Below are 13,003 nucleotides of genomic sequence, written 5' to 3' on the forward strand. Positions count from 1 at the left end.
TGCTATCAATTGTAATTCTTTAGTTCTATTTCCTTTACATAAGCATTATAGGTGCTTAGGTCTAGAATTTTAATTGTGTTTTGTAGTCTTAAACATCAGGATAAATTAATGAAGGCTACTTCACTTGAGCAAGTCTATTCTAATAGAGCAAGTTCAAATTGTCCGAGTCATGGAAGCGTTTTGAAGAGATGCAACCAATAGGGTACAACCATAACAGTACAACTGCTAGCCCACACACCAGCCTCACAACTATAAAAAGCACTTCGAGCACAGCCTCATAGCCTTTCTACCATAAATCCACTGAGAGCTTCATAGATAAAGGCATTTTAGAAGTGTTGTTGAATGGACAGGACAGAACTAATTTCTATAGAATGATCTCCATGACTACACGCCGGGGAAAAAAAATCCAGTTAGCCAAATATCTAAACGACAAACAGAATAGTGCGCACAAAATGCATGAGTAATTGTCTCTCGATGTTTTACAAGGGAACTCATTGGATCGAAAGAGGAGAAGGGAAACCTTGAGCACTCCATATGCCTTGATTAGGTTACAGCTGAGGAATATACCCTTCTAATAGGCAAACAAAAGACACAGACAAACCCATTGACAGCAGCTCTTCAATTTATGTCCTCTCTTCTATATGCTCTACAGTCACACCACCCTCCTTCAGTGGTGACTCAGACCAAACAACGGATTGTATTACTGTTTTGTTGTACATCCATGAAAGAGAAATCTGAACAAAGCCAACGACATTGACAGCCCCAGCAATATCATAAAAATTATTCCTCCATCGACCGTGGTTCCTCTGCTTGTGGTGCCTCCACGCACACCTTCATCTTCTCTTTCTTCTTCGGGAGTGTCAAGCTGGGGTCTTCCTGCAAGGCAGCTGGGGCCTTTACTAAGTGGATATTCTGCTTTAGCTCTGCCAGGTCTGCCTTCTTCTCTTTCTTTACCTTCATTCTGCACAATAAGATGTGGAATCCCAGAAGTTTACTAAGATGAAAAAACCAAAAACTGCAAAAATGAACAGAGTTCTAATGATACTTCACATTGACATACCTGCTTTCCCAGAACTTTTCTTCTCGCTTCGCACGAATTTCCTCTATTCTCTTCATGGCCTTGATAGTGTTCTGAATCACATTTCTGTCGTAACGTTCTGGTCTGTTGCGCTTCCTCTCAAACTCAAATGTGGCATCCTAAAATGAGAACTCGGACACCATCAATTTATTATTCATTACAGTGAGTGTGTGAACATCTGTGTGTGTGTGTGAGAGAGAGAGGGGGGGGGGGGGGGGGGGGGGGGGAAGACTTCCACGTGGTGGGCCTGGACGCATTGATTGATTTTCCAATGTAACAAATCGTTCCCCACCTTAAGCAACCACCGTACTTCCGACTGCAGTGGCCGCCGCCTAAGGTTTAAAGAACCGCAGGCACTCTACTTGGCCGCCTTCACCAGATGGCTGTTCCCCCTCTTATGTCACATGTGTTGCTTGAAACGGTTTCTTCCCTTGCGTTTTGTTTGTTCTTCTTACGCAAGTATTTTCTCCTTCCTGTTTGTTGTGTGATGCTTGTGCTTGTGGATCTGCTTGTGCTTGGGGTGAGTGCATTCCGCATGACTGCTTGTGGTGGAGGTGTGTTTGCGTGTATGTTCACCTCTTTTGATTGTTTACTGCTTGTTCTTTTTTTGCTTTTTATCCTATTTGATGGGCATGGACCGCTAGGTGTGTTGGAACTTGGGCAGTTTTTGCCTCACCTTCAAATTTGCACCATATACTGCTTCTGCTTGCAGGTTGAAGAATGTCTTAGGCCTATCGATCATTGCCATGGATGGTTAGAGGCTTTCTCTCTCCCCAATTTTTGGTGCAGTCTTCTTGTAGTGGTGATGTCTCTTGTGCTGAATGTGCGGTTGTATATGGCCTTGAAGATTTGGAGTTGGCTATCAAAGATTCTTTGGTGGAGTTTTTGGCCTCCTCTTGATGTCAAGGTGGCCTATTTCTACTTCAACTCTTTGCTACTTTCTTCCCTCACTCCCCTACTCCTAGCTTTTGTTGCATCACCCATCTTCTTTACAAACTGATGGGAACCCCTCTCATTTTTCGAGTACATTGTATCCCTTGGGAGGAGGATTATCTTGATGACACAACACCCAACTCACTGGCCACCTCTTTGATAGTGATCCAAGTGGTTACTCCTACTTCAACCTGCCTAGTCATGTAGTCAATCCGACAGTTCGTCTTCATCTAGTTCCAGTGCGGATGCGAAAATGTGGAAGATGCGGAGAAAAAGCAAGAATTGTAAGAAAAGGAGATTCTTGACGGGCCACTTCTTGGTCTTCACGAGTCTACTGACTCGTCATTCTATTGCTGCTTCAAACTCATCCTTTGAATACACCTTCTGGACAGGAAACCTAGGTGTAATTGACTTCTTTATTGCCGACTTCAGAGTTAATCTAACGACGAAACGCCATCTGGAATGCATCTCGTCAAGCGAGTACTTGGCCAAAAATTCCGCATATTGTGGATCTTTGGAGTACCGAAGCATCTGCTAGGCACAAGCGTCAACTTGTCGCTGCATCTCCATCCTTTAGTACTTTCTAGGAGGGAATGGCCCATACTTCTCTAAATCTTCAGAAGATGAACGATGTTCATTGGAATCTTCATCGTTCTTGTCACGTGCACATCTAACCCTATGTGCATGTGGACAAGCTATCTCAAGTTTAGGGTTCAAGTCAGCTTAGGAAGTGTTCTGATTGCACACCCAGTACCACCCAGCATATGCATTGTCCAAGCAAAAGATCCGATTCCCAGCCAGTTTTGAGACAAAACATTTTACAGAGAATTTGGCATTTTTATCAATTAATTTACCAATTTCCAAGGATCGTGGGATGCAGGAGTGACTGCTTGACCCAGCTTCCAGCAGCTATATAAGCAGACAGGGGGCACCCCGTTTTAGCAGAAGAAGCAGAAGAAGTTCTAGCCACTTGGAGTGCACCTTCTCAACAAGACCGGCACAGAGCCCTAGCGTTTTCAGCCAACAAGATCAACCTGGCGTTTTAACTTTTCTGTAGCAGATCAGCCCCAGCGTTTTCTGGCAGATCAAGCCTAGCGTTTTGTAGTTTCACGACGCCAAATCAGCCAAGAACGTCAGCGTTTTCAGTTTTCAGCACTTAGACATTGCAGATCCAGCCCCTAGCCTTGCAGATCTCACATACCCGCACCAGATCCTCGCCGTACCGTCGAGTCAGCCAGCGTTTACAGTTTCAGCCCGCTGTTTTCAGATTTCAGCATCTGCGTTTTAAGCGCATCATTGTCGAGTCGTCGTCATCGCCATCCTCGCCGACACAGTGTCACAGCTCAACAGAAAGTCGGCAGTTTGCAGATTTCAGCATTTCAGCCCTAGCGTTTTCAGTTTTCAGCCCGTCCTCATCGTCGTCATCATTGTCGTCGACATCATCGGCAAGTCCATTGCATCTAGACCATCGTACCAGATTTGTACAATCTATAGCATAGACGTCTCTCGCCATAGAGAGGGGGGCCCTTGGTGGAGGGTTTGAGAACCGTCTGGTGTCGTATCCTTCTCTCTTTCTCTCTCTCTCTCTCTCTCTCTCTCTCTCTCTCAGCACCTTCATTCACAGTAGCATTGACGTTGTTTGTGATCATTGCATTCTCTCTAAAGGAACAGAAGACTCTCCCTTCCGTAAGTAAAAGGAACCCTTGAGCACAGTTCGGAGCACTCATCTTGAGCAATATCATCATTCACTTCCACTGCACCTTACATTGGTATCAGAGCCTTGGCAGTGTTCTGTATCACTAAGGAAAGAACCACAAGAAATTTTTTGCTTGTGCGGTCGCACATAACCCAAGTCCACTTGGGCCTGTTGATTCCTAATCGTGTTTTTGAAGAGTAGTAGGTAACCCAAGAAAGAAGGGCTTGTCTAGCTTCCCCTTGTTCCTCTTTTCACTCATTGAGAGCGGACCGTGCATTTCGCGGCAGGCTAATCACGTGAGGTGGAAAAAAGCAACTTTGGTGTGAGCGCAAGGCCGCCAAGGGGTGCGCCCGCAGGGAAGAGTCGAGCTCAGGTAAGAGAAAAGCTTTTCTAACACACATTGCAAGCTAAAGAAAGACCTCAAGAACCTCAAGAACTCAAGAACCTCAAGAACCCAAGACCTCAAGAACTCAAGAACCCAAGTTCCTCGAGAACTTAAGTACACAAGATCTCAGTGTATGGTCATCACCCAAAGCGAATGGATACTTTGCGTGAAGGTGATGAGAGTGAAGTGATGAGTGAAGTTGGTGACGAAGAAGTTTCTCTACCAAGAGAATTTTTTTGCCGATCCTCCCCCATCTCCATCTACGCCATGGGTTGCACCAAATCCTATGGAGGCTTTGGTCAAGTCGATGATGGACATGATGCTACAACAAGAGGCGCAACGGGCCGCCTTCAATCGCGAGCGCGAAGATAGAAAGGTAGCCTTGGAGTGTGAGCGTGAGCAAGAACGCTTGGCGGCCAAAGAAAGAAAGGCAGCTATGGATCTTAAGCGTGAGCAAGCACGCGAAGCCCAACGCATAGCGGCCGAAGAAAGGCGAACGGATTTGGAATTAGAGCGTGAGGCGCAGGAAGACCAACGCATGCAAGAGTTGATCCCACAGGTACTCACCTCGAAATCCGAGTTGGTCAAAGATGTGAGCAGTTCATCAGATAGCACAAGTAGAGATGCGGACTCCAACAATCCAGTCACTTAAAAGTTGACGTTCAGTAAGTATGACGGTACGATGGATGCTAATGTTAATCATTCTTGGTTGCATCAATTTAATGCTTACTTTGCGACAACTAAGAAAATAGGAAATAGCAAAGTTTTGACGGCAACCATGTATCTTGTTGGTGATGCCATTTATTGGTATCACGCATGGCAAGAGGCACAGTTGGCCGCGCACCTAGAGGAAGTCGAGGAAGACGCGCCCTTTTCTTTTAATTGGGCCAACTTCCAAGACAAGCTCAAGGCGCGGTTTATGCCACCTCAGTACTTAGCACGTTTAAAAGATTAGCGCAATCTCAAGTAAAATGGTATGCCAGTCATGTCTTTCTCTAGCCGTGTTTTGCAGCTCGGCACCCAATTACGCAAATCGGATTATGAGCGCAAAGAGGCATTCCTTTTCGGGTTGGACAAGTATATCAAGTTTGATGTCGAAGTTCTCGATCCCGTGGATCTCAACAAGGCGGTAGCGATTGCTCTCGCACAGGAGATGAAGCACAACAAAGGAAAGCCTAAGGAAAACAAGTCTTCTCATAGTACCTCTCAGACTCCTCAGAACCCAAAGAACGGTAAGAATGGTAACTCTTCTACCCAATCTTCTTCTAATCCTTCGGAAAAGAACTCTCAAAATGAACCTAAGGGTAAAGCTAAAACACATGCTAAACCTAAGCTAACCCCGGATAAAAAAGCTGCACAAGGAATTATAGGAGGATACATGATGCCAGAAGAACAAATCATTTATGCTGAGGAAGGTCGATGTTATCAATGTATATTAAGAAGGCTTGTCCTAAGACAGCACCACCTAAGCATCAACAGCTACCACAAGTACTTTAGTGAACCAATTTGAGCCTCACACGTTTCTGACACTCACATTGATAAGTCTCTCTGAAGGGTCAGTGTTTTGTCATATTGTTTGATTCAGGCAGTATGCATAAGTTTTGACGACCCCATAAGTTAGAACAACTTATAAAATATGGGTGTCCTTTTGTTTGGTGCAGCGGAATGAATGTTGTATTTTCTCAAGATTAGTGATCTTTATTTCTCAGGTTCCTTTTAGTTCTTATGGAAAGAGAGAGCTTTCCGTCGTATGGAGAGTGATGTGATCACGAACAAAGTGAGTGGATATTGTGCGTGCAAGTGAATGAGACTGAGAGAAGGAGAGAGAAGAGATACGACACCCGAGAGGTTGTAAAACCCTCCTCCGAAGGCCCCACTCTCGTCGGCGAGAGCGGTCTATTCTTTGATTGCACAAAGGTGTACAATGCGTATGCAATGGACTATGCAACTTGGTCTATGCCGATGACGACGACGGTGACGATGATGACGACGACGACAATGGCTGAAATCTGAGATCTTCTAATCGCTGAAAATGACTGTTTTGGCTGCGTTTTCTTGGCTGAAAAATGAGGTTTCTTAGGGCTGAAAACTGATGGTCTTTACGGGCTGAATCTGCTACACTTTAGGTGAATGATGTCGGTCTTCTTTTGCTGCTGAAATCCAAAAACGCCAGGGCTGAAATTGGTCCTTCTGTCGCCGGGGTTCTGCAAATGCAAAAACGCTAGGCTGATCTGCTATGTCGTGATGACGTCGGGGCTGATCTACTGTGCACAAATCACCAAGGCTGATCTGATGCAAAAACGCTAGGTCTTCTGTGGAGAAAACGCCAGAGTAGTCGCGGGGGTTGGTCTTGTTGAGAAGTTGCCTGTTGAGCAAGGTGCTCCTGCTGCCTCTTCTGCCAAAAAGTGTGAACTTTGGTTTGCTTATATATTAACTTAGCAAAATTGCCCTACCTACTTTTGTAGGAAAGTCACTTAAAAATAATATGTGAAAATCCCAATAAATAGGAAAATAGGCTAAATGCACTGGAAAATTCCCCTAACTGATGCTAATGGACTCTGATGGGAATTCCGATGATTATGCTGTGTGCAACCGGAGGATATGCATCTATGTTAAGTGACTGGGCATGCACGGTCTACGAATAGACTCACAAAAGTGCCAGATCACTGCTAGTCTAACTTGATCGGAACTGACTGAACCCTGCTGTGGTATAGCTTGTCCACGGACACATAGGGTTAGATGTGTCACGTGACATCCCCTCCTTTTCAAAGTGAGGTACTGGTACCGAACTATATGGCGTCGAGGGAGATCGCCAACAGCATCCGGAATCCTGGAAGGGACTCTTCGCCGGCCCACTCTGATGTGTGGGTCATGCGGTACTTGAACTTCATAAAGATCTGCAACGCTTCTTCTTTGGGCCGCGCCGAAAGCGACAAAGTCTTCTGAATCTCCTTTCTTGCTTCAACTTCGTCTAGAGTCCTGCTTCTTTCGTCTTCAAGAATCTCTATGGCTGAAAATTCCTGAAACCATCTCCAACACAAAACCATGAACATACCCATTCCATGTAAAGTGAAGGAAAAAAATCTTGTCTTTGCGAAAGACTGTGTATGCAATGTAGATGAACATAGAGACGGAGTGACAAACCGTTCATCAAACACATGCAAACAATGAGGTCGAATCTTTTCTCTTTGATTGAAATCAATCAACGGTGGCAAATCACAATGGAAATGCCCATGCTTGGTGCTCATACTATCATGTGCTCTTTCGGAAACTGTGTCATGCCAAAAAAAGGACATGGAATGTGACTTCCTGACATACAAACTTTTCAACTTTTCATGAACAATCCGCATACATTCGTGCTCATCCATGAGAGAAACGTGCTCAACATACAATATGTCATGTCTAGTAAAAGGGATCACATAACGATGCTGACTAAAATACAGGAAACCTTCACGAATGAAACACTTGAACAATGTGTGCGTATCAATCATGCGAACACATAATACTTCCTGTGATGGTTCTTGAGACCTAGGCACAAGAGCCAAGATCTGTGCTTCTTGAAGAAGTTCTTCTTGAGTGGGTTCTTTCTGACGGGTTCTGTTGACCTAGGCTCGAGAGCCAAGATCGATCCTTCGTGATCTATCGAATCTTCTTGTGGGGGATCTGTGGACCTTGACTCAAAAGCCAAGATCGATTCGTCGTGATTGATCGAATCTACAACAAGGTTAGCTTCGCTAGAAAAAGCATCCACTAACACATCATCCTTGTGAACAAATCACATCATCTTCATGCAACTCATCATGCTTGTGAGAAATCACATCTTGATCATGCAAATCATCATGCTTGTCATTGTCATCCAAATCATTATGCAAATCATTGGCATCCAAATCATCATGCCTCAAACAATCATGCAAATCCTGAGTATCCTGCTTTGGAGAAAGAGAGACTGAGAGAGTCTCCTTTTCCCTATCCTGTTGAATCTGTGCCTGTATTCGAGAAAAGAGTCGCAACATCCCTTGCCTTATTGCTTTGTTCTCGTGATCAAACTTGGCTTGCATTTCTTTGTTCTCTCGATCAAATTCTGCTTCTCTTGCTTTGGCTTCCAAGCATGCTTGCTCGCTCTCACGTGCTATGGCTGCCATTCCTTCTTTGTATTCACGATCTATGGCTGCCCTTCGTTCTTCGTAAGCCTTTCTTTCTGCTTCTCTTTCTTGGTTTAACTCCTCCATAGGAGTTCGTGCAATCTTTGTCGTAGATGGGGAAGGGTCGGAAAAACCTCTTGGTGAGGAAAATTCTTCTTCGCCTCTCTCATGCTCATCACCTCCAAGCGAAGTATCCATTCCGCTTCGAGTGATGATCATTCTGAAGTCGTGGGTTCTTGTGGGTTCGTGTGGTCTGGCCCCTGGGTTCTTAAGTTCACGAGGAACTTGGGTTCTTGAGGTCCTTGATTCGTGAGAATCTTGGGTTCTTGAGGTTCTTGAGTCTTGAGGGTCTTGGGGTCTTCGGGTTCTTGAGGTTTTCTTTCGCTTGCAAATCGCGTTCGAGAAGGATCTTCTCTTCACCCGAGTTCTACCCTTTTCTGTGAGCGCACCCCTTGGCGGCCTTGCGCTCACACCAAGGTTGCTTTTTCCCACCTCACGTCGATTGGCCGGCCGCTAAGTGCACGGTCCGCTCTCAATGAGTGAAAAGAGACATAAGGGGAGGCTGGACAAGCCCTTCTTTCTTGGGATTCCTGTCACTCTTCAACAAAACACGATTAGGAATCGCCACGCCCAAGTAAACTTGGGTTCGTGCGATCGCAACAAGCAAAAAAATTCTTGTGGTTCTTCCCTTGAGTAATGCAGAACACTTCCAAAGCTCTGATACCAATGTTAGGTGCAGCGGAATGAATATTGTATTTTCTCAAGATTAGTGATCTTTATTTCTCAAGGTTCCTTTTAGTTCTTATGGAAAGAGAGAGCTTTCCGTCGTATGGAGAGTGATGTGATCACGAACAAAGTGAGTGGATATTGTGCGTGCAAGTGAATGAGACTGAGAGAAGGAGAGAGAAGAGATACGACACCCGAGAGGTTGTAAAACCCTCCTCCGAAGGCCCCACTCTCGTCGGCGAGAGCGGTCTATTCTTTGATTGAACAAAGGTGTACAATGCGTATGCAATGGACTATGCAACTTGGTCTATGCCGATGATGACGACGGTGACGATGACGACGACGACGACGATGGCTGAAATCTGAGATCTTCTAATCGCTGAATTTCGGGACTGTTTCGGTGGCTGAAAGTGACTGTTTTGGCTGCGTTTTCTTGGCTGAAAAATGAGGTTTCTTAGGGCTGAAAACTGATGGTCTTTACGGGCTGAATCTGCTACACTTTAGGTGAATGATGTCGGTCTTCTTTTGCTGCTGAAATCCAAAAACGCCAGGGCTGAAAATGGTCCTTCTATCGCCGGGGTTCTGCAAATGCAAAAATGCTAGGCTGATCTGCTATGTCGTGATGACGCCGGGGCTGATCTGCTGTGCACAAATCACCAAGGCTGATCTGATGCAAAAACGCTAGGTCTTCTGTGGAGAAAACGGCAGAGTAGTCGCGGGGGTTGGTCTTGTTGAGAAGTTGCCTGTTGAGCAAGGTGCTCCTGCTGCCTTTTCTGCCAGAAAGTGTGAACTTTGGTTTGCTTATATATTAACTTAGCAAAATTGCCCTACCTACTTTTGTAGGAAAGTCACTTAAAAATAATAAGTGAAAATCCCAATAAATAGGAAAATAGGCTAAATGCACTGGAAAATTCCCCTAACTGATGCTAATGGATTCTGATGGGAATTCCGATGATCATGCTGTGTGCAACCGGAGGATATGCATCTATGCTAAGTGACTGGGCATGCACGGTCTACGAATAGACTCACAAAAGTGCCAGATCACTGCTAATCTAACTTGATCGGAACTGATTGAACCCTGCTGTGGTATAGCTTGTCCACGGACACATAGGGTTGGATGTGTCACGTGACACCTTTTCATTTTGGCCTCTCAGATTGCTTTTGCAAGTCTGAAAACACTGGTACTAATTATTGGATCTGCGACGATACAACAAGGGTATGGTTGTAGGCCGATCTGGTGCAAAAACACTAGATACTGAGGTACTGCAGGTACTTGGGGCTGGTACTGAGTGTCCTGACTTATGGTTGAGAAGTGAACCCTAGGGTCACTTACATAAGAAATTAAAGCTAGGTCGGGCAATGCCACTAAAAACCCATGATTTCTTAAAATGTCACTTATTAATGAGTTATTTATAAGAGGTGCTTAACATGCAGATAAATACTTAGGCTAGGTGCTAATGCAACACTGGAACACTCCCCAAAGCATACACCTAGCAGACATTAGTGTGCAATCAAAAAGTATGCAACTAGTCTAAGTACCTAGACGTGCACATTCTACATACAGGCTCACTAGGGTGCACTCAACCCTAGAGATAGAGTGTCAACCATAGGGAAGCAAACAATTTTTTGAATCACACCCAAGTCTATGATACAAGTCCATATGCTTGTAAAGTCGACCACCACTGTCGTGCATTCCGGTTTAGGAAAGAGGCTTAGAAAAAGTGGTATCAAACTGTTGAATATAAGCAAGCACTTTTTGCTCATCTCGAGGCCCTAAGAAAGTTTCAAATTTGACGCTCTGGCCTCCTTTTTTGTAATCCTTTTGTTCCTCCATAAGAGTCAACTAATCGTAAACATTTGGTTCAAAGTAGTGTGTTGCTCTTGGTACCAAAATTTGTGCCGAAGGTAGTAGGCCATGCCCCCGATACCACCTTGTTGTAATCCATAAGCATGCCACATGTCTTGGTCCATGGTGTGGCAAAAAATTACTTCACCTCTCCAAAGGGCTTACACGTGAGCACATGAATAGAAAATTTGTATCATTCTCTGCTCCTCTATTTTCACTGACTCTTTAGGTCCAAAGCATAAACCAAGAGGCTCTGAAGCTAGAATTGCCAACCCCAACAACATATCTGCACTGCGTAATCAGATCCTGTTTGATTGTAGATTATAATCTGCCTATGTTATCCGTATAAATAGATGTATTATATGTGTTATATCACTTTTAAGAACTCCCTTTCTATCACCAAAAAGTGAAACTTCTGGAATCTCACTTTCACATAATGTTGCAAGCTTGTGCAAGCACATCTATTATCCATCCCACTTTCAAAATAAGCACATCAAGATCCAAAAGTCCATGAGCATCAAGGCCACTGGCTCACAATGGCAATTCTCAAATGGTTTCTTGCAAAGACTAATAAGATCTTGCTCCTTAAGAGACACAAAAGGCGAGAACTTAGTATGATAATTTGAGACCTGTTTACCAAGATTCTACCATTTTCCCATGTCTGCAGCTTGTATATGAGTGCACTCGCCAGAAAACCCAGTGTAAAAGAACAGATGCAACTTAGGCTCTCCAAGAGGGCCATGGCCCATACATGTCAACTACTAAAGATATAGAAGAACGACCAGAACTTTAAAATATTTTGATGCTTAGGAGCAGATTGAGCAGCACCTGAGTAAGTTCTTTGCCGTGCACCTTCCTGTAAGCCTTCGTCCATTTTACCTTGCGTGGATTGCGCTTCATCTTGAAGTTTTTGTGGCATTTTGATCTGCAGAACCTAAAAACCTATGAAGAAAAAGGAGTGAGACCCCACAAAAAAAATTCAACAGTGGGGTGTAGAGAGAGAGAGAGAGTTACCTTGGCGTCGTTACGAACAAACTGGATGCCATGGCCGGGATAGACGGTGGAAGAGCAAAACCAGCACTTCTCTAACCTCATAGCTCCTCGCAAGCAGTAAAACTTGGTAGCCGGAGACCTCGAAGGGACTGCTTTTTCGCCGGAACGCACTTACACTCTTGGGATTTTCTAAAATGAAGCCCTACAAACCTTAAGCAGCTTAATACCAATCATTAAATACAAAAATCCGTTGGACGGTTGAGATTCTCTCACACACAGAAGCGCCAACTAAGGCTTTTCAACCCTTTTTGGCACGCAGAAGGGCTATGATGGGTTGAAAGCTTTAGAGTACTTGACGAACATCTCCACAGAGCCGGAAGGTTGAAGCCAACATCGGCCGTTCGGACAAAGTGTTAGCAGATTCCAGCATCGACCTCGCCCATAAGAGAGAAGCAAGCATTCCAATTCAACCTTCCATGGGCTTTCAACATTCCATGGAAGCTTGAGTATGATGCATGGTCTGCACATAGCCGGAAGCCAACATCAGCCTGTCTGACAAGTGTTAGTAGAGTCTCACCTAGAAGAGAGAGAAGCAAGCATTTGGATTCAACCTTCAATGGGCTTTCACATTTGCCGTTCAGACAAAGTGTTAGCAGAGTCCATCATCGACCTCGCCCATAAGAGAGAAGCAAGCATTCCAATTCGACCTTCCATGGAAGCTTGAGAATGATGCATGGTATGCACATATCCGGAAGCCAACATTAGTCCGCGGTCTGACAAAGTGTTAGTACAGTCCATCATCAACCTCATCTAGAGGAGAGAGAAGCAATCATTTGGATTCAACCTTCCATGGTATTTCTGTCCTTGATGACAAAGGGAGGAGAATCAAAGATCTGCAAGAGGAGCTTGAGTATGAGGCTAAGTTGAAAGAAGAGGAACATTTGATGGCAGAACAAGCAAATAGTAGAACATAGAATAGATTGTAGCCATAGGGATGTTGATCAAAGGACTCATAGAGAGCATGATGATCACAGGCACTTAAAGTGAGGAAATTCAAGAGCAACGGACAAACGTTAAAAATGAGTCCTTAGGTTTGGAGGTAAATACGCAAATAATAAGGTTTTTTTCTCAAATTAATAATAAGAATTGGAGTAATCCACCAAAAAATTGTAAACAGGTACTTTTCTTTGAAATTCAACTTTCT

General features: G+C 44.4%; 1 protein-coding gene across 1 annotated transcript; it reads right to left on the reverse strand.

Moving 5' to 3' along the window:
* Positions 1 to 510: 510 nt before the first annotated feature.
* Positions 511 to 11,983, reverse strand: LOC147426887 (Ribosomal protein L24e family protein). The gene is made up of 4 exons (XM_086498008.1): positions 11,821 to 11,983; positions 11,635 to 11,748; positions 1,061 to 1,197; positions 511 to 961 (listed from the first exon to the last, which is right to left on the reverse strand). Exons 1-4 carry the CDS (start codon positions 11,899 to 11,901, stop codon positions 781 to 783), a joined length of 513 nt encoding a protein of 170 aa, XP_086354134.1. The 5' UTR covers positions 11,902 to 11,983; the 3' UTR covers positions 511 to 780.
* Positions 11,984 to 13,003: the final 1,020 nt, after the last annotated feature.

Source organism: Adiantum capillus-veneris, chromosome 24 (genome assembly GCF_014529385.1).
Source record: "Adiantum capillus-veneris isolate H3 chromosome 24, ASM1452938v2, whole genome shotgun sequence".
NCBI classification, from domain to species: domain Eukaryota; kingdom Viridiplantae; phylum Streptophyta; class Polypodiopsida; order Polypodiales; family Pteridaceae; genus Adiantum; species Adiantum capillus-veneris.

Excerpts from the sequence above, each read along its gene's own strand:
- LOC147426887 (XM_086498008.1), bottom strand. The coding sequence starts at position 11,901 with ATGAGGTTAGAGAAGTGCTGGTTTTGCTCTTCCACCGTCTATCCCGGC. Across the intron at positions 1,198-11,634 it reads ACGGCAAAGAACTTACTCAG|GATGCCACATTTGAGTTTGA; the intron begins GTGCTGCTCAAT and ends TTCTCATTTTAG. Across the intron at positions 962-1,060 it reads GAAAAGTTCTGGGAAAGCAG|AATGAAGGTAAAGAAAGAGA; the intron begins GTATGTCAATGT and ends CTTATTGTGCAG.